The sequence below is a fragment of the Tamandua tetradactyla genome, chromosome 6 (assembly GCF_023851605.1).
Source record: "Tamandua tetradactyla isolate mTamTet1 chromosome 6, mTamTet1.pri, whole genome shotgun sequence".
NCBI classification, from domain to species: domain Eukaryota; kingdom Metazoa; phylum Chordata; class Mammalia; order Pilosa; family Myrmecophagidae; genus Tamandua; species Tamandua tetradactyla.
The window spans coordinates 81,618,752-81,639,036 of NC_135332.1; the positions used below are offsets into that span (position 1 = coordinate 81,618,752).

At 44.3% G+C, this 20,285-nt stretch overlaps 1 protein-coding gene across 8 annotated transcripts; it reads right to left on the reverse strand.

Moving 5' to 3' along the window:
• Window positions 1-1,580: 1,580 nt before the first annotated feature.
• LOC143688468 (uncharacterized) lies at window positions 1,581-18,448 on the reverse strand. Of its 8 annotated transcripts, none has more exons than XM_077166390.1 (6): window positions 18,364-18,417; window positions 18,004-18,151; window positions 15,387-15,454; window positions 12,535-12,661; window positions 11,598-11,714; window positions 1,581-10,865 (listed from the first exon to the last, which is right to left on the reverse strand). In XM_077166390.1, the coding sequence occupies exons 3-6, from the start codon at window positions 15,417-15,419 to the stop codon at window positions 9,028-9,030; spliced, it is 2,115 nt and encodes a 704-aa protein (XP_077022505.1). In that variant the 5' UTR covers window positions 15,420-15,454; window positions 18,004-18,151; window positions 18,364-18,417; the 3' UTR covers window positions 1,581-9,027. The 8 variants fall into 8 exon arrangements, with proteins under 8 accessions (XP_077022505.1, XP_077022507.1, XP_077022506.1 ...); XM_077166392.1 differs by lacking the exon at window positions 18,004-18,151 and adding an exon at window positions 14,143-14,326 and having other exon boundaries at window positions 18,364-18,402; XM_077166391.1 differs by adding an exon at window positions 14,143-14,326 and having other exon boundaries at window positions 18,004-18,400.
• Window positions 18,449-20,285: the final 1,837 nt, after the last annotated feature.

The following is a 20,285-nucleotide window of genomic DNA, read 5'->3' on the forward strand; positions in this document are numbered from 1 at the left end:
CTTCATAAGTTTATTCTGTCTTAAAGCTGCATAATATTCCATCATATGTATATACCAGAGTTTGTTTAGCCACTCATCTGTTGATGGACATTTTGGCTGTTTCCATCTTCTTGCAATTGTAAATAATGCTGCTATAAACATTGGTGTGCAAATGTCCGTTTGTGTCTTTGCCTTTATGTCCTCTGAGTAGATACCTAGCAATGGTATTGCTGGGTCATATGGCAATTCTATATTCAGCTGTTTGAGGAACCGCCAAACTGCCTTCCACAGTGGTTGCATCATTTGACATTCCCACCAACAGTGAATAAGTGTGCCTCTTTCTCCACATCCTCTCCAGCACTTGTCATTTTCTGTTTTGTTGATAATGGTCATTCTGGTGGGTGTGAGATGATATCTCATTTCTCTAATGGCCAGGGATGTTGAACATCTCTTCATGTGCCTTTTGGCCATTTGTATTTCCTCTTCTGAGAGTTGTCTGTTCAAGTCTTTTCCCCATTTTGTAATTGGATTGGCTGTCTTTTTGTTGTTGAGTTGAACAATCTCTTTATAACTTCTGGATACTAGACCTTTATCTGATATGTCGTTTCCAAATATTGTCTCCCATTGTGGAGGCTGTCTTTTTACTTTCTTTTTTTTCCTATTAATTAAAAAAAAATTAACAGACAAAACATTAAGATATCATTCCATTCTACATATACAATCAATAACTCTTAATATCATCACATAGTTGCATATTCATCATTTCTAGAACATTTGCATCGATTTAGAAAAAAATAAAAAAGACAACAGAAAAAGAAATAAAACGATAACAGAAAAAAAAGATTATACATGCCATACCCCTTACCCCTCGCTTTCATTTACCACTAGCACTTTAAACTAAATTTATTTTTAACATTTGTTCCCCCTATTATTTATTTATTTATTTAAAATTAATTAAAAAAATAACACAACATTTAGAAATCATTTCATTCTGCATATTCATACATATGCAATCAGTAATTCTTAATATCATCACATAGATGTATGATCATCATTTCTTAGTACATTTGCATCGATTTAGGAAAAGAACTAGCAAAACAACAGAAAAAGATATAGAATGATAATATAGAGAAAAAAATAAAAATAATAAAAATATATATATATAAAAACACAAACAAACAAACAAAAACTATAGCTCAGATGCAGCTTCATTCAGTGTTTTAACAAAATTACATTACAATTAGGTAGTATTGTGCTGTCCATTTTTGAGTTTTTGTATCTAGTCCTGTTGCACAGTCTGTATCCCTTCAGCTCCAATTACCCATTATCTTACCCTGTTTCTAACTCCTGCTGGTCTCTGTTACCAATGACATATTCCAAGTTTATTCTCGAATGTCAGTTCACATCAGTGGGACCATACAGTATTTGTCCTTTAGTTTTTGGCTAGACTCACTCAGCATAATATTCTCTGGGTCCATCCATGTTATTACATGCTTCATAAGTTTATTCTGTCTTAAAGCTGCATAATATTCCATCGTATGTATATACCACAGTTTGTTTAGCCACTCGTCTGTTGATGGACATTTTGGATGTTTCCATCACTTTGCAATTGTAAATAATACTGCTATAAACATTGGTGTGCAAATGTCCGTTTGTGTCTTTGCCCTTAAGTCCTTTGAGTAGATACCTAGCAATGGTATTGCTGGGTCGTATGGCAATTCTATATTCAGTTTTTTGAGGCACTGCCAAACTGCCTTCCACAGTGGTTGCACCATTTGACATTCCCACCAACAGTGGATAAGTGTGTCTCTTTCTCCACATCCTCTCCAGCACTTGTCATTTTCTGTTTTGTTGATAATGGCCATTCTGGTGGGTGTGAGATGATATCTCATTGTGGTTTTGATTTGCACTTCTCTAATGGCCAGGGACATTGAGCATCTCTTCATGTGCCTTTTGGCCATTTGTATTTCCTCTTCTGAGAGGTGTCTGTTCAAGTCTTTTTCCCATTTCGTAATTGGGTTGGCTGTCTTTTTGTTGTTGAGTTGAACAATCTCTTTATAAATTCTGGATACTAGACCTTTATCTGATATGTCGTTTCCAAATATTGTCTCCCATTGTGGAGGCTGTCTTTCTACTTTCTTGATGAAGTTCTTTGATGCACAAAAGTGTTTAATTTTGAGGAGCTCCCATTTATTTATTTCCTTCTTCAGTGCTCTTGCTTTAAGTTTAAGGTCCATAAAACTGCCTCCAATTGTAAGTTTCATAAGATATCTCCCAACATTTTCCTCTGTTTTATGGTTTTAGACCTAATGTCTAGATCTTTGATCCATTTTGAGTTAACTTTTGTATAAGGTGTGAGATATGGGTCTTCTTTCATTCTTTTGCATATAGATATCCAGTTCTCTAGGCACCATTTATTGAAGAGACTGTTCTGTCCCAGGTGAGTTGGCTTGACTGCCTTATCAAAGATCAAATGTCCATAGATGAGAGGGTCTATATCTGAGCACTCTATTCGATTCCATTGGTCGATATATCTATCTTTATGCCAATACCATGCTGTTTTGACCACTGTGGCTTCATAATATGCTTTAAAGTCCGACAGCGTGAGACCTCCAGCTTCGTTTTTTTTCCTCAAGATACTTTTAGAAATTCGGGGCACCCTGCCCTTCCAGATAAATTTGCTTATTGGTTTTTCTGTTTCTGAAAAATAAGTTGTTGGGATTTTGATTGGTATTGCATTGAATCTGTAAATCAGTTTAGGTAGGATGGACATCTTGGTCAGGATGAGATGCAGAGAGGCCAGACTCTCCAGAACATCAACTAGTTCCATCCCCCTATCCCATATTATCAGCATCCCCTTTCAACATGAAAAAGTTAGAATGGACATAGTCCAGATACCAAAGAGTAGGAGAAACTTCAAAAGTGATGGCAGAGTTATTCAGAAAAGGTAGGGTTTAACAAATGACTATGATTATTGAATCATTATATTGATATTTCTTAGTCTCCAGTATCTTAGAGCAACTAGAAGTAAAAGCCTAAAATTGTGGAACTGTAACCCATACAAAACTCTGAAATCTGTTCTACAACTAATTGTTGGAATGTGCTTAGAAATAAATTTCTAACGTATTTTTCACAAAAAAGAAAGTAAACTGCAAACATAAATGCACAGCTATATAATATATTGTGAATCATTAAAAATAATAGTAATAATAAAATAAAAATTTAAAAAATAGCCATAAGGTGTGATGCCACTGACGGTCAAAACAAACATGGGTCTCATATGGCCTGAGCAGGTGACTGGTGTCTGCCTCATTGCCATAGCTGTGGTGAACCAGTGTCCTGGCTGGTGAGCCCAGGGTTGTTGTCACCTTTTCTCGCCTCAACTGCGGCATGTCTGACTCTTCTAGGCTCCCCTCCCTGACACTGGGGCTGGGCCAGGAAACAGGAAAAGGAAAAGGAGACCAATTCTGTGGCACCAAAGTCGGGAGGGGGTTAGGGAAGGGTCAGGGAGTCCAGGAACTTGAGTGACAGGACTTACCCAGGGAGGGAAAGAGAGGAAGGAAGGAGAGTAGGGGAGGGAGGACAACCAGAGAAGTGGCCAAAGCCTACTGATTTTAAGACATTTTTTAAAAATTCAGCACTCATTCTGTTACTACCGTCTTTTTCTGTTTTCTGGCTGTGAAAATCTTCTGACAGGGGACAGATCCCTGAAGTCCTCATTTCACCATCTTGAATAGGAGGGGACTCTATGATTAATTTTGATCCTCAAATTGAACCAGATTTGGCCAGTGGGAGCCCCTTCATGTTGGTTTCGGTATTCTTTAGACATGAACCAAGAATACTTCCCTACATTTTACTCCAACAAGATGTTCCGGGTTAATCTTGTATTTTCCCTGGCCCAGCCCTGGAACCAATCATTTCTCCAACCATATATTATGCATTTTAGTGGAATGTTTACATACCAGATCTGAGTTCTAAGAGTATTTTCTGCTGGGGCAGTGCTGCTCCAAGGCATATATATGTACACACACACATCCATAAACATACCACATAGATATTTACAAATACATTTTTACACCTACATTTCATTCTCTCTCTCTAAATATATAAAATCATGAGTTTACACCAATACCTACCATTCCAACCCAACACTACAGAGTTCATTCCAGCTTCCTCCTTTCCATTTTCTTCATCCTCTCTAATACAGTGAGAAACCTGACTCTATTGTCCCCAACATATTTACTAATTTGTGCAATCCATTGTATGTGGCCAATTTCTCAAGCCTTCTGGGCTGCCCTTATCTCTCTGTGCCAACATCTTATCACCAGGGAGGCTACTATGTCTGTCCACGGCTGGGTTGCCCCTACTGCCCCACTTTTACACTGTCTTTGTACAGGCCTTGTATGGCTGTCATTATCACCTACCTCCAAGCTACAAGCTATTGTACATTTGATTCACCATCTTCATTCCTTTTGTGGTTACTCAGACATGTCCTCATACAGCTCTCTGTGATTGCTCCTATCTAATATCTTTGGACTCAGGGAAGTAAGGAAGCAAGCAGGAAAGTGACAAGCAAGCATTCCATTAGAAAACATTTTCATTAGCAGCTTTCTGAACCCATGAGCTTTTCCCTTATTTCCCAAAATAGATTCCAGGGATGGTCTGCTTGATAACTATGGCAGTCATGAGAATACTTCTTTGCAGAGTGCAACTACACAGACCACCATCAGTTAAGGACTCAATTGCTGAGCTTTGAAATCCATTATCATGTTTGTGCTGAGGCCACACCTCTCAGGGGTTGGTCCCTGCCAATCACAGAGCAAGACAGCGATACTAAAACAGTCTCTTTCCTGGATATTTGGGACTCCTATGAGGTGATGGCCTCATGGATCCCATGTCATTCTTTTTTGATCTTCTTCAGACTGCACAGCAGCCTAAGATGCCTCTGCCCAAACTCTTTCCTCTCAGTGTCAGATGACTGTTGTGTTCTGATAGCTCATTCCCTCCAATTCACTCACACAGGTATTTCCCCTAGCAAAACCTTTACACATTTAATTTTGTCTTGGTGTCTGCTTCTTGGAGGACCCAAATGGTACCAGGAGTGGCACAAGAAAACAGGTGGTCAGATGGCTTGAGGACTGGCCCATCCTCTGTATGACAGGTGAGGAAGACTTTGCCCTTGTTGGTAGTAAGGATATGGATAGTCCCTGGTACGAGAAATTGGATCAGTTACTATGATGAACTGGGAAAATGTTCCAGTGGAAGGGAATGCTATGACAGGTGTAATAATGCAGGTATCTGAGAACTACGGCTAGAATGACAACTCATGTTACTGTGATCTGGGGTAATGCTGTACTGTCTTCAGCAGAGAATTATATGCCACTTAAGAAACAAGTCTTGGCTTATTACTAGGCCATGGCATCGATGGAACACTTGACCATCAAGTGAGTTTGGACGCCAAATGACCATTCATCCATATGCAGTCCCCATCATTTGTTGGGTCCTGTCCAGCCTGCCAAATAATGAAGTGGGACAGGCTCAGTCACTATCCATCATAAGGTGGAAATGGTACATCCAAGATGGTGCCCAAGCAGTGCCAGAGGACACAGATAAGGTGATTGTGCAGATGCCTACTCCCCTGTGTCAGCCCCCAGATTTGCACCAGTGTTCCTCCTCCTGCTCACACCTAAAGCCACATGATATTTCTTTATGAACAGGTGAAAGAATAGGAAAGAGACTAGGCTTGAGTTATAGCTGAAGGTTCAGTACACGAGTCCATGCTGAAATGGATGTCAGTGGCTGCATTACAATTACTTTCAAGGGAGCCTTGAGGAACATTGTTGGGGAAAATTTTTCCCTTTGGGTAAAGCTGCAAGTAGTGCCCCAGATCATCCACTTTGAGTAGAAATGAGTGGACTGAGGTGAGAATATAGATTCTTGGGCAGTGGCCAATGTCCTAGTCATGTGATTAGGGGATAAGAAGGAAAAGGAAGATTGGGGCCAAGGAAGTCTGGGTTGGAGGCATGTGGGTGGACACAGGGGAGTGTGTACAAATTGTGAAATCTGTTTTTTTTTTTTAATATGTTAATAGCCACCAGAAGGCAAATTCCAGACACTGAACAATCAAGCGGACAAAATAACTCAGTCAGTTAACAATATTCAGGCTTCATTATCAGCCAGACTGGAATTGAGATGAAGTGTGCATGAAAGAGGTGGCAGAAGTGACAGAAATTAGGGCTAAAAATGTGCATACTGCATAGCACACAGATGCACACCCATACCACTCTAATCACTCTGTCAGTGTCAAGAGTTGACTACATCAGCCCTTTCTATCCTTGAAATGGCAGTGATTTGTCCTCATAATGGTATGTACCTATTCCAGGCAAGAGTTTGCTCTTCTTGCAGAGTCTCAACCAGTATCACCATCTGGGTCCTTAGGGATTGCTTCATTCACAGATGTGGAACCACATACAACATGCTACCCAAACAGGGAATCCACTTTACAGTGAGGGAGGTAGGAGACCCCTGGTTGTGTCATGTATTATACCACCCAGATGCAGCTAGCCTCATAGTGATGAACTGGCCTTTAACTGTACCACTAGTTTAGACAAAACACTTTATATGGCTAAGACAGACGCTTTGGGAAACAGTGTGTAAATTCATAGACCTCTTGACGGTGTTATGTCTCCATGGGTCTAGGAACCTAAGGATAGATATAGAAGTGGCCCCACTTGCCATAACTCCCAATAACCCACTCCCCACAATTCTAGGTTTTGTGGGGTTGAAGGTCCTGATTCCAAGAGAGGACATGGCAAAGCTCCCACTGAAAAAGCTACAATTGCTGCCAGGGTACTTTTGGCCTCCTTGCACTCAGAGACCAGCCAATGAAAAGGAGTCACCACATTAGCAGGGGTAATTGATCCTAATCACCAGGAGTTTGAACTGCAATCATTCCATGGCTGCAGGGAGGAACGTGTGTAGACCCAGGTGACACATCCCTTTGGCACAACGGAACCGTAAAGAAACAGGTTTAGCAACCTGAGAAGGGTAGGAGCATAGAGGAACTTCAGAAACAAAGGATACCATCACACCACTAGTATACATCACAAAAAAATCGCCATGTAGATAACTGAGTGTGAGATTTATAATGTATAATGGCGAACAAGAGGATGTGAATGTTTCAGCTCTGAGACCAACTTCAGTGACCAGGCATGTAGTTATTCCAACATCCCTCAAGAAGAAAGACCCATGGGAACCATGGATCTCTGAAACAACGTAGGGGAGAACTGAACAGCACAAGGGGTGAGTGTGATGGCCACAAAAAACACATCTTGTAGACTTCCAACTGCAGGAAACATAATTGACTGAGGTAATGAAATCCATTGCTGAGTATGTGTGAGGCCATGGAATCTGCTCCTTATCAAAGACCAAGCACATTGGGTATAAGACAGACCTATTCTTAGGAGACACGAAACTCCTCTGAGAGCTGACTTTTGCTCAAGGACTTCCAGATGGCTTTGCCTAACCTTGGCAGCCTAGATCATGTCTATCCGAACTTTTTTCCCTCTTTTCTTCACTTAGAGCCAAACTTGCTTTGCAGCCTGACAGTCTCTCCTGATTCCCTCCTTATTTTCTCTCACAAAGGATATTTTCCTAGTAACATCCTTCATGCCTAATTTTGTCTAGGTGTCTGCCTCTCAGAATACTTGGACAAACAGTAACCAAACTTCTATCACCCTTTATCCCTATCCACTTAGTTGGGGCCACTTTCATTCCTGTGAACTCTGCAAACCCTTCATCAAAGCTTTACCATGGCATATCATGCTCTTCACTTTGCTCTGAATTGCCTTTCCCAGGTAATGCTGACTTGAACTTGATGTGGACATCAGTCCTCTGACAAAATCCAGGGCCCTGGTTACCTCTGGCCACACTAAAATTCTGACCCTCACCTGTTTCTGCACTGGAGTTTTGTCATACTTCCTAGGCCCTTCACCTGAAGGCTCTCTGATCCCTTCTATGGAGTTTTGGGCTGCCACTTCTATTCCTGTGCCTCTTAGTTTACCTTTGAGTCTGGCCAATGTTAAGGACAAATGTCCATGTTGTTGGTTTCCAAGTTGTGTCCGTGCAACTAGTATTCTAATCTGATTACAGAGCTGCTTAATTTGTACATCTATAAAGTTTAAAGAGGACAAGACATATAAACATATTTGCATTTTACCTTGAGTTTTCTAAGTATAAAAATGAGCCACTGGGCATATCTCCCATGGCCACCTCGCTCAGCAGCCACCTTATAGCTTTTGTTTAGCCCCCTTTCCCTCTTCTATTGAGTGACAACGTTTCAGTCTGTTTCCATTCCACAACCCAGGAAAGATGTTAGGTATAATGAACAAGGCTTGACCAGACCATCAACAGGGAACAAACAGCACCAGATGCTAATCAAGGCAGACATGATCAGTGGCAGTGTCCCCTCCCTGAAGGATGAATAAATAGAACCCTCAAACAGCACAGATTTGTCTCTCTTCTCCAACTCAAAGTGGGGCATGCAGAGCTACTATGGAACCCGATGAGAGCAGTTTTAGCCATCCTGGCAGACCAGCCATGACGGGATTTCTTCCTGTTCCTTTGGACCCTTTGTACTATGTAAGCAATAAGGCAGTCCTGAGCTGATCACTTCTGTTGTGCCCTGAGCCTATGTTCCCATGGCACACCATGTAGCAGCTTGCTCCACGCGAGCTTTTGCTAAAATTTTTCCAACATTCTGAGGAATTTGCAGCAATATAAGACTTTGATGTGAAAAGGCTGACAGCTGAAATTAAATTCCTGTAATTAGTGACAATTTCTTAAGCATGTGACAAATGATGGTGAAATTTACATAATTTAACAATTTATATAATTTATCTCCAGTATGAATTGTGGCTGTGAAAAAAAAAAAACAGTGCAAACCCCATCAGAAACTTTCTTTGCACATTAAGTATATATAACTCCTTTCCAGAATAAATTTGATATTTACTAAAACTTGAAACATCAGAGGTATTCACACGCAGTTCATTAACAGGTCTTTTTTGTACCAGGGTGAATTCTTTGATGTCGAGAAAGGTATGAACTCCGACTAAAGCCTTTTCCACATTCATTACATTTATACAGTTTCAATCCAGTGTGAACTCTCTGATGTTGAAGACGGGTCGAACTATGAGTAAAAGCTTTTCCACATTCATTGCATTTGTAGGGTCTTTCCCCAGTGTGAACTCTCTGATGTCGAAGAAGTAGAGAGCTCTGACTGAAGGCTTTTCCACATTCGTTACATTTATGAGGTTTCTCTCCAGTGTGACTTCTCTCATGCAGTCTAAGTTGGGAGCTTTGAGAGAAAGCTTTTCCACATTCACTACATTTGTGTGGTTTCTCTCCAGTATGTATCCTCTGATGTACTGTAAGTTGGGAGTTCTGGTTGAAGGTTTTCCCACACACATCACATACATAGGGTCTCTCCCCTGTATGAATTCTCTGATGCTGAATGAGTTGTGAGCTCTGACTGAAAGCTTTGCCACATTCATCACAAACATAGGGTTTTTCTCCTGTATGAATTCTCTGATGTCTACTAAGGAGAGATCTTTGATTGAAAGCTTTTCCACATTCGTTGCATTCATGGGGTTTCTCTCCAGTATGAATTTTTTGATGTACAATAAGAAGTGATGGCTGACTGAAGGTTTTTTCACATTCAGTACAGCCATAAGGTTTTTCTCCCGAATGAATTCTCTGATGCTGAATAAGGTGTGCCTTTTTACAAAAGGATTTGGCACATTCTTCACATTTAAATGGTTTCTCTCCAGTGTGAGTTCTCCGGTGTTGACTAAGTTGTGAGGTCAGTCTGAAGGTTTTCCCGCATTCATTACACCTATAAGGTTTTTCTCCACTATGAATTAACTGATGTTGAATAAGACGTGAACTACAACTGAAGGCTTTTGAACACTTATTACATTTATATGGTTTTTCTCCAGTGTGAATTTTTTGATGTTCCCTAAGATACGAACTACAACTAAAATCTTTCCCACATTCATGGCATTTGTGGGGCTTTGTTCCAGTATGAATTTTTTGATGTAGAATAAGTATAGATTTCTTACTGAAGGTTTTTCCACATTCATTGCAACCATAAGGTTTTTCTCCTGAATGAATTCTCTGATGCTGAATCAGGGTTGCCTTTTGACTACAGGATTTCCCACATTCTTCACACTTAAATGGTTTCTCATGAATCCTCTGGTGTTGTTTAAGTTGTGAATTCAGTCTAAAGGATTTCCCACATTCACTACACCCATAAGGTTTTTCTCCACTATGAATGACCTGGTGTTGAATAAGATGTGAGCTACTACTGAAGACTTTCAAACATTCATTACATTTATATGATTTTTCTCCAGTATGAATTTTTTGATGTCCCCTAAGATATGAACTTCGACTAAAATCTTTTCCACATTCATGACATCTGTGGGGTTTTTCAGTATGGACTTGCTGATGTAAAATAAGTTCAGATTTGTATTTGAAGCATGTATCACAATTATCACATTGATGGGCTTTATCCTCTACAGAATGCTTGGGACTTGTAATGAGATTTGAATTCTTTCTGACGTTTTCTCCTAATTCAAACAACTCCTGGTCACTCTTCCATGTGGATGGCTCCTCATGGGATATGGTCTTTTCACTAAAATTTTTCTCTGGAGTAAGGGATCTCCTCAAAACAACTCCTGTGCCATTTCTCTGAAAATCTGAAACATCCCTGTCTTCCTCAGATCCTGGTAGGAAATCCTGAAGGAGTGTATCTAATGTTACTTCACACGTGACTATGTCTGATATTTGCCTTTTAAAAGACTGTTCGCTCTCAGTGCCTATGAAAGAATCTGGAAGTAAAAAAAGAAACAAAAATAATGTAAATATGGCCACTCCATGCAGGCAGTGATCAAGAACCATCACTTAACTGCACTGTTAAAGCGTCAAAAATGATTTCTAATCTACAGAGAGGAAGCAGGGTGGGAGTGGTAGTTAAGATGAAGAGTAACATACCACAAAAAGGGCTGGGGCTGGGCAGGGGGTTTAGTTAAGGGCTCTAATTACAAACAAGTGACAGAGAATAGCTGAAAGTTCTCACAACTAGAAGTAAAAGGAATAGGCTAAACAGGACAAGTGAGGAGATTCAAGGTCGTAAGAGAAAGGGATGATGTAGGTGTTAAGGGAGAAGTCTGGCAGTGCCCTGAGAATGGGTGAGGCAGAATAATTACTGAAAGTGTGTAAGAGTGACTCCCCAACCCAAGAAGTTTTCCACTGGACTCATCACCCAACTTGCATGTAAAGATCAACTTCCCATGTGACTCAGGAAACACAACAGCCACCTTCCCTGCCAACACCACAAGCAGAATTGCTCCCAAGGTACTCACCCTTCCTGTCTTCTGGCTACGGCCAATGCTCTCCCTTCTCAAAGGCCCAGTGCTGGCTTTTCACTTTCTGAGGGACATGAGTATCTTCCCTTTCTTCTCTCCCATAATCTGTCTCGGTTGGCTCTATTCTTTCAAGTTAGGTCTCCTAATTTAACTCACTACTGTCTTTTTCTCAGAGCTGGCCTCCGCTCTTCTCACCTGGGCAGGAAAGTCTCTGCATCTTTGTCATTTCAGTCTCTGGCACATCCAGCAACCACGGCTCTTCTCCTCTCTGTAGCTGGGAGATCAGGTCAGGTTTGATACCTCGAAGTTCTGCTGGTGGAGAAGGAAATACAACACGTGCATTTCTGCTGAGAACCAAAGCCTATGGTCTGCAGAGAGCAGGTAGAGAAAGAGGGAGAGAGATTCAGCTAATCAACGTAGGAAGGCCCAAGGTGGGGAACAGGTAGACTTTTTAACAATAAGACTGTGTCCAGGATGGGGGAGAAGGTGGGGTATATTATATGCTGAGGGGGAGGGAACAGGCAAAAAAAAAGGAAGAAAAAGAATGTGAGGATGCTAAGGGGCTCTGACACAGGACAGTATCATGCAGGAAAGAGAAGGAAACTTCTGCCAAAAACTGGAATACTCAGAGTAGAACAAAATCTACAGGGAACTTGTGTATGCTGGGTAAGGAGGGGAAGGATTCTGCCCAAGGGCTAGCAGAGGCAGGCCATTATGTTTCCTGAGTCATGTGGAAAGTTGGTTTGTATAAGCAGGTTAGTGAGTGATGAGTCCAGTGAAAACCTTCTTGGGTTGGGGTCACTATTCTACACACTTAGCAGTTATTCTGCCTTAACTATCCTTAGGACTCCTACCTTACCACCTCCATAACCCCTTTCTCTCTCAACCCTGTAATGCCTTGTTTCTAACTCGCTTTGCCTGTTCCTTTTACTTACTAGGCCTCAACCTCTTTCTCTCTACTAATCTTTCTCCTGGAGAAAGGGCAAAAGAGCCCTGTTTCTGGGTCAGAAAAGTTGCGGGAGCTCCACTCTTTGAGCAAAAACTCAGGTTAGCATTTCAGAAGTCTCAAAACTCTTAACATCCAGGTGCTCAGGGAGCCTAGAGGTAGCTCAGGATGGGGGACAGTGCTTACCTAGCCAGATCAAGTTCCCATAATTCTCCAGCATCACATCCTTGTAGAGATCCTTTTGGTGAACAGTCAGACACATCCATTCCTTTCTTGTGAAATATACAGCCACATCCTCAAATGTTACTGATCCCTGAAACAAGATTTTTCTGCTATCCTAAGGACCTTGCTAGTTGTTGCAGATTCAATCATGCCCCTCACAAAAGACATGTTCATATTCTAACTCCCAGTCCTATGAATGTGAGCCTGTTTATAAACAGGGCCTTTAAAGACATTATTAAGGTATGGCCAAACAGATTAAGGGCAGGCCTTAATTATGTGGAATAAGTAGATGTAGAAGCCAGAAAAAATAAATCACCACATGATGGACGATTGCTGGAAAGCTACTACCAGAATACAATAGAGTTTGGAGAAGACAGGTTCTTGTCAAAGGACTGATTTTGGGCTACTAGCATCTAAAACTGTGAGCCAATGTAATCCTACTAAACATTCCTATTATTTAAGCTCAAACAGTGTATGGTATTTGTCACAGCAACCCTTGCAAACTAAGAAACTTGCTGATGGTACCCAAGTGCTGCTTGTGTGTTATTTTGGAAGGGAAGTGCAGAAGGAGTTCATCAGCTGGAGAAGCCTCAGTGCCAATGAAGGAGGAGACCAGAGCCGAAAACAATGAAGGGAAGGAAGGCTGGCTTCCTCAAACACCTTCTTACACACATAATTACGCCTCCATAGGGTAGAGGGAAAGCCAACTCTTAAGATACCCTAAAAGTGCAGATGCTAGATTATAAAATTAAAAGGGACACCTGGCAGTCAATTTAAGACAAAAGAAAACCACTCCTATGTTACTTATCAAGGAACAAGCCAATGGAATTCATTACCCTCAGTTTGTGGTAGAAGCTGAAAATAAAGATGGTCAAGGAGGGTAAAAAAAATTACTGAAGTGAGGGCAAATATACATGGTTATGGTTTTGTCACTAACATCCTCTGAATCCATCCAGAAGAAACAAATCTGGTGTTCTGATTTCAGTTCCCCAACATCAAGGAAGGGACTATATCACCCAGTCCCATGAGGCTCTGGGTACATGAAGGGAAATCCACTTTCAGGCCCCAGAAATGGATGAGGTCATCTGTGTAAACCTGCAACTTGGGACGAGGCATTGGAGCAGGCATGCTTCATCCAGAAGCCTCTACCCCAGCTCACAGATGGGGGGTAGTGGAATGGGAACACCTTTTTATAGAAACAACTCTCAGGCTTCTCCCAGTCTTCACAGTGGTGACTGATCTGGTTTACCTTAATGAAGTGTTAGCCATCAAATCTCAATGTCACTATTACCTTTCTTGCCCCAAGCTCCTCTGTTGATTGCCATTTTCATTGTCTATGTTTCCTGTGTTTATTTTTCCATAGGCAAACAAGTACAGTCCCCCGTTCTAATACAAACCCCAGCCATTCTCTTTTTAAACTGGGAAAACAATGAAATATAAGTTGTTTCTATAAAAGAACTCTATGCCTTGCCAGTCAGCTTCGGGGAGGGTCTGCCATTTACACAAGTGAAATCGTGACCTCTTTGCTTGTGTGCCTTCCCTGGCTTCTGAACAAGAAGATGGTGGACTCACTTGTGACTGCAATGAATGCTTCTTAGGCTGGAAGTGCTCCTGTTAGGGTGTTATTGTATAGCAGGGTGACCACAGCCCAAATATTTTATTCCTGCTTAAGACCATCCCTCTCTTCCAAAGGCCCATGGTGAATCCAAAGCCCTAAGCCAAGAGCTCTGGTAAATAGTGTTGGAATTCCTTCTTCCTAGATTGGGATGTTGAAGAGAGAACAAGGTAGTCTTGAGCATGGGGCTAGGTGTCCTTTGCGGCTATGTCTCTCCCCTTCCTTCCCGACTTATCCCCAATCTGTTCTCCCATTCACTCCCAACCCATTCTACCTGACCCCGATACTCCCCCACCCTCTTCTCATCTGCTCCCCCGCATCTTCTCTCCCACCACCTCCCTGTTGCTCCTCACCCTGCTCTCACACCCATTCGCTGCCCAAACTTCAGAGGCATCTCCTTGCTGAGGCATATTCTCATGGAGGGATGTGTGGGAGGACCCTGTTTCATAAGGAGGTACACACTGTTCTCCCCAACAGTTGTGTCCACTTTCATTTCTGTCAGCAGCATGTGTAAGCCCCCACCCCTACCTGAGGTGTTACTGCCTGATGTCTGCTGGCCATATGGTTTCCTCAAGGACTCCCTGGTTTTGCCCATTTTTCTGTTGGGACACTGTCAATATGTCCTCTTCTTGTTGAACTCTGAGCACGTTGGATCTTCTCTATGTATTATGCAAATACCCTCTGCCTGTCCCTTGTTTTCTGGCGTGGTCAACATGGCTGGCACCAGCCAAGATGCCTGGATCCACTGCTGCTCAGATCTTACCTTCATTTCTTAGCTTTCCCCACACCCCATCTATCCTGAGGCTCAAGGTTCTCATTCCTTCATTTCCCCACCCTGCCATAAATACCCTAATGTAGATGTTAGTCTCTCCCTTTTGCCTGCTACATGCCACACACCCCTGCCTCAGAGCAGTGCTTATCCATGGCCCAAACCACTTTTCTGCCTGGCTGTGGCCTTGGAAAACCTCCCTAATCCCACAGACTGCAGGCTTCTGGTTATATGCCCCCCACGGCATTGGTTTCTGCCCAATCAGACTGTGCATTCCATGGGACAGGAGACCCAGTTCCTGAATAGGAAATGGCATACAACAAGTGCTCTATGCACAGCAAATCTGGAGGCCCTCCTGGGCCTGGAAGGCATCTGCTGTCCAGAGAACCTCCAGGTTGAATGGAAGGGACCAGCTGTAGACAGAAAGCTCACCTGAGATCCAGCCTCGGGCAGCATACCTGCCATTCCTGGGATCCTGGGCTGTGGTGATAGGCAGGCATCTGGGAGGGGACAGAAAGATGCTGAGACAGTCCAGTTCTGGCCTGTGGCTCATCCAATGACAATCTCCCCACCCCACCCTTAGAAATGGGGCCAGGAACCTGGTACCAGCTGGGCTTCACTTCTCAGGAGCACATTCCATTGGGATGACCAATGCCCTGAGCCCAAGTGTTCCCAGGTGCAGGAGATGCAGGAGAAGTTGTGGTACCAATCAAAGAATTCACAGACGCCCAGAGGCAAGACTGGCAAAGGCCCACACAGGGTGGCCCTCATTCATCACACTGCATTTTCTGACCCAGGCTGAGAAGAACACAGAGAGAAAGAAAACATCAACTGCATTTGGCTTGGGCAGCAAGAAGTTGGGTATGCAGACCTGAGCCAATAATCAGTTTGAACTAGTATCCATTCCCTGTGGGGAGTGGGTTTCTGCAGAGAGTGCCTGGTTAGCTGAGCTGAGTATAGACGTCAACATGGGAGAGGAAGAATGTAGGCCAGGCTCTGAAAGGGCAGAACTCTGATGGGCAAGATTGTGGACAAGCCCAGGTTACTCAAGCTTCTTAGGGGTCAGGGGGCAGCCATTAAGGAGAAGTGAGAAGGAAGATGGAGCCCCACAGGGCAGACCCTGAAAATCTGACAGATAGTCTCCTAGAGTCCAGGACCACCACAGTCTGAAGGTCTCCACTGCAACAGCTTCTGGCAGCCCAGGCACAGTTTTGCTCACATCATCCTTCTTCCTGCCAACCATGGGAAAAGGCATGATGGTGCGAAGAGGACAGAGGGTCCAAGAAGGGCAATGATGTGGGCCAACCCCAACACCCTATTTGAATGTGAATTTCCCATGGATGCATTTACATCCAAATTCCAAGACACATCAACCCCTGCTGACCTGTCAATCCCACATCCCCTGAAGCTCCCTCACAGCCTGTACTCCAGGACAGTGAGATTCTTGCAGGTCCCCCAAAGCCCCAGAATCTCCCCTACCCACTCCTTCCAGAACTGCCTTCCCCACCTCTGGGGAGAGTTCAACTCCTTCAAGGCTCAGCTTGAGCATCACGTCCTCCCTGAAGTCTTTCCAATCTCCTCCCAGTAGAAATGGTCTACCCCATCCCCTTTGGCTTTGGCTGAGTGTCCAGCACTGACAACATGGCAAATGAGTCCCACTCCCACCCAGGGATGTGCAGAGGGGCTCTGCTCTGTTTCTTATACCAACACCTGGAACACCTTCCAGGGTTTGTCTGTGAAGTCCATGACAGCAAGTGTTCCTGGAGGGAGCTGTCCAAATCATCACTGCTCTCCTGTACTCAAAAGAGAGCCTGAAATTCATGTTTTCAACTAGGGTTCACCAATGCCAAGCACTATGGATATACAGCAGTAAGCAAAGCATGCCCAGTCTCTGCCCTCAGGAAACTTATAGTCTAGCAAGACAGACACAAAGCAAAAAATACATGAGAAATCATCTGATGATAAGTAATGTGGAGAAAAACAAAGCAAGATGGGAAGGGGTATCAGAATTTCTTCAATGTGGGTAGGGAAGGTGTATTTAATAAGGGGCATATTGAGGAGACCAGGAGGAAGTGAGAAGTCATGCAAACATCTCAGGGAGAGCAGTCCAGGCTAAGGGAACAGTTCAAGAGCAAAGCTAGAGGGGCAGTGTGGGTGCAGAAAAGAAAACTTAAGAGTTTTACTCTAAGACAGAAAATAGCTTTAAAAGAACAGATTTAACTATTCTGCAGAAGACAGACCATGGGTGTGCAACAGTGGACATAGGGTGTTCAGGATGAGGCTCTGTAAGGCCAGGTCAGGGAAGATGGTGGTTCATCTAAGCAGTTGAGAAATGTCCCTTTTAGGATTCAGTGTGAATGGAGAACTGACAAGGCCAGCAGAAGAACACTAGATGAGATGGTGAAAGGATGGTATCTAAGAGTGTTTCAAGCAGACTTTCTCAATCCATGTTCCTCATCTGAGCTTGACAGATAAAATAATGTGAATATTTCCTCAATTCTCCCAAACTGCATAACTACTACCACTTTGGATGCAGGAGAGAGAAGTTATGTCACTACGCATCAAATGTCTTCTAATCCCAGTTGAGAAAGACTGCCTCCAAGGTTTCTACCTAAGCAATAGGAAGGATGGAATTGCAATCTTCTACAACAGGGAAGACTGGAAAAATATCACAAGTACCAGTAATAGAGTAGTTGCAGTAGTTGTAACAGCAGCTGTTAATAGCAGTTAACATTTACTGTGGGGCATGCACTGCCCTCTGCTTTATGCTCTTTATCTCATTTAATTCTCATAGTAATCTTTGAAGTAGATGGTAACCCACGACTGACACAGAGCCAAGATAGCTTGCTCAAACCCTCATAGACAGGAGAGAGACAGAACACAAACTTAGGGAGTCTTGCTCTTTACCAGCATGCTCTATCGGGTCTCAGTCAAGGCTTCCTAAATGAGCGAATTTAGGCACAGAAAACTATTTCGAACGGATTACGTTTGAGGACAGGCACCAGACCTCCGTTCCCTGCCCCGGGAGGAGCCCGGGAAAGGCACTCACCACAGCAGACACAGTATTCCGAGCGCCTGAGGACTGGCCAGAAGAACGCAGCGCTCGGGCACCCTCCGTCCGAGGGGTCCGGAGCCCGGTCCGTGCCGCTACCCTCGTCTTCCGCCTCAGGACCGCGGGCAGGACAGCAAAGGGCACTCTGCAGGCCACGGAAACCCCGAACTGGACGAATTACCCGGCCTCCAACTCCCCAAAGCTGAACGTGGCACAGCTCGGGGCCAGGCCCCTGCGCATTCCCCAAGTACCTTGCTAACCTTCCGCCCGCCCATTCCCTCCACCCTCGGTCTGTCCCCGTCTCGGCCGGCGCGGCCCGCCTCCCGGTTCCGCCGCCCTCCCGAGCTCGGGACCTACCAGGGGTGGTAAGCGCTGTGGGGCGCGAGTAAAGCACACGGCCGGAAACGCGTCGCTCCGCCGCCGCCGGAAGTGCCTGCGCGTGACGGGGCCGCCGGGCTGCGCGGGGCAGCTCGGAAGACTCGCGTGTCGATGGCCCGGTCTCGCGAGGCCTCGGACCAGGCTAGCCCTTTTCCGGCCGGGGCGGGAGGCTATCCCTAGTGTTGGGGTCACGCTCAGCTTCGGACGCTCACCACCACCCACCCAACCTCCCACATTCGTGTACACTCACCCTCGGTAGTACTCTCACACCGACATTCCCATACTCACCTACACACTCGTCCACCCCCTGCAGTTCCTCACTCACTGACCTGCCTCCAGGCCATCTAGTCCCACTGTAATTGGACCCCCTTGAGCACTTTGCTTGCATCCCCTCTGGCCCCTCCCCACCCCACTCCACCCTGGCCAACTGCAGGCTCCCATCAGTCCCAGCAGCAGAGGAAGGAAGGGAGGCTCCATGCCGAGCTTCTCTTCCTCCATCCAGGATGCACTCAGGAGTGTGCTGTGCCTGGTCGCAATCCCAGACACGTACTTTGGCATCACACACACCTGAAGTGACAGACGGCTTTCCAGCCATGAGACCACCTTGGCACTACTGCGGCCACCCTTTCCCTCCCTGCCCTACATCCAACCAAGAGACAGAAGGTCAGCTGCAACTTTGTCCCCAGTGATGCTGCCAGAATCATCCTTTTGGACCCCCTTAGAACATGGCTCTTCCTCTAGTCCTCGGTTTCCAGGCAGGGGAAGCTATTTATAGGTGTACCTTGACTTCTCCCTCAACTCATTTTTTTGCAGGGCAGGAAGAGATTATCCCAGTTTAGGGAAAGAACTGGGAATATATTGCTTGGGCTCCTATGGGTTTCTTTCCCCTTCCAGTCCACCTTCCTGCAGTCAAGACACCCTGAGGTTAGCACTCTGCCATGCAGCGTGGTCAGCCTGTGTCTTGGTGGGTCAGTCTTCTAAGAACAGTTAGCTGGCCCTTGACGAAACACTGTTACTTAGGGAAGAGAAGACCTTAGTATCCTGTGAACAGGAATTCCTAGGACCACGCATGTGCCCAAGGGAAGATACATGTATAGGAAGGATCAGGGAAGACCCTACCCTTCAAATTCATTGAATGGCTAAGCTCTGAAGAAGAATCCTCACACAGGCCAACCTCCCAAGACTGGGAAAGTTATTGGTATTTTCTTGTTGATAGATCCTGGAATTCAAGGAAAGCTCTGTATGGAGATCCAGGGACTGGGCCCCCACTCCATATTGAGAATAACTTATTATAAATAGCCTCTACAATGTCTGGGACAGAAGTTAAAGGTCACCAGACCACCTCAGGGGGGAAACAATGTACAGGTAGTATTGTAAACAAAGCATCAAAACTCTTCTCCTTTGATCACTATTGATAACAGACCTCCAGACCCCTGTGTCATGAGACCCTGCTGAAACTCTGTTCTCACATCCTATGGAATGTCTTTGTCCTAAGCCTTTATAAGATGTCCCTTGCACTCCCCACCTTTTTTCAGAGCACTGACTTCCATTTTCTGGAGCCATCACTGGGAAAGATCTGTTCATAAGCTCCATAAAATCCATGCGTAACTCTCTGCCTAGCATGTTCTTTGTGATGGGCCTGAGCAATTTAAGAGCTGGGTTGGAAAAATTGGCAAGCCAGGCAGGAGACCAAAGAGCCACAGACCATAGCAGACATGAGGGCTGGGACAGGAGACTCCATGGGGGAAATCCTAAATTGGCCTCTATCATCCATGTGGGGAGGGGTGGCTGCCCTCCTCTGATGAATGGGATCCACCACAAGCACAGGGATGCCCTGAAAACTCCGACGGGGTTACTGTTTTACCCCTGTGCTGGTTTGAAAGGATGTATGTCCCCTAGAA

Excerpts from the sequence above, each read along its gene's own strand:
- LOC143688468 (XM_077166386.1), bottom strand. The coding sequence starts at position 15,725 with ATGAGGGCCACCCTGTGTGGGCCTTTGCCAGTCTTGCCTCTGGGCGTC. Across the intron at positions 12,662-15,386 it reads TGCCCGAGGCTGGATCTCAG|GGATCAGTAACATTTGAGGA; the intron begins GTGAGCTTTCTG and ends ATCTTGTTTCAG. Across the intron at positions 10,866-11,597 it reads GCAGAGACTTTCCTGCCCAG|ATTCTTTCATAGGCACTGAG; the intron begins GTGAGAAGAGCG and ends TTTTACTTCCAG.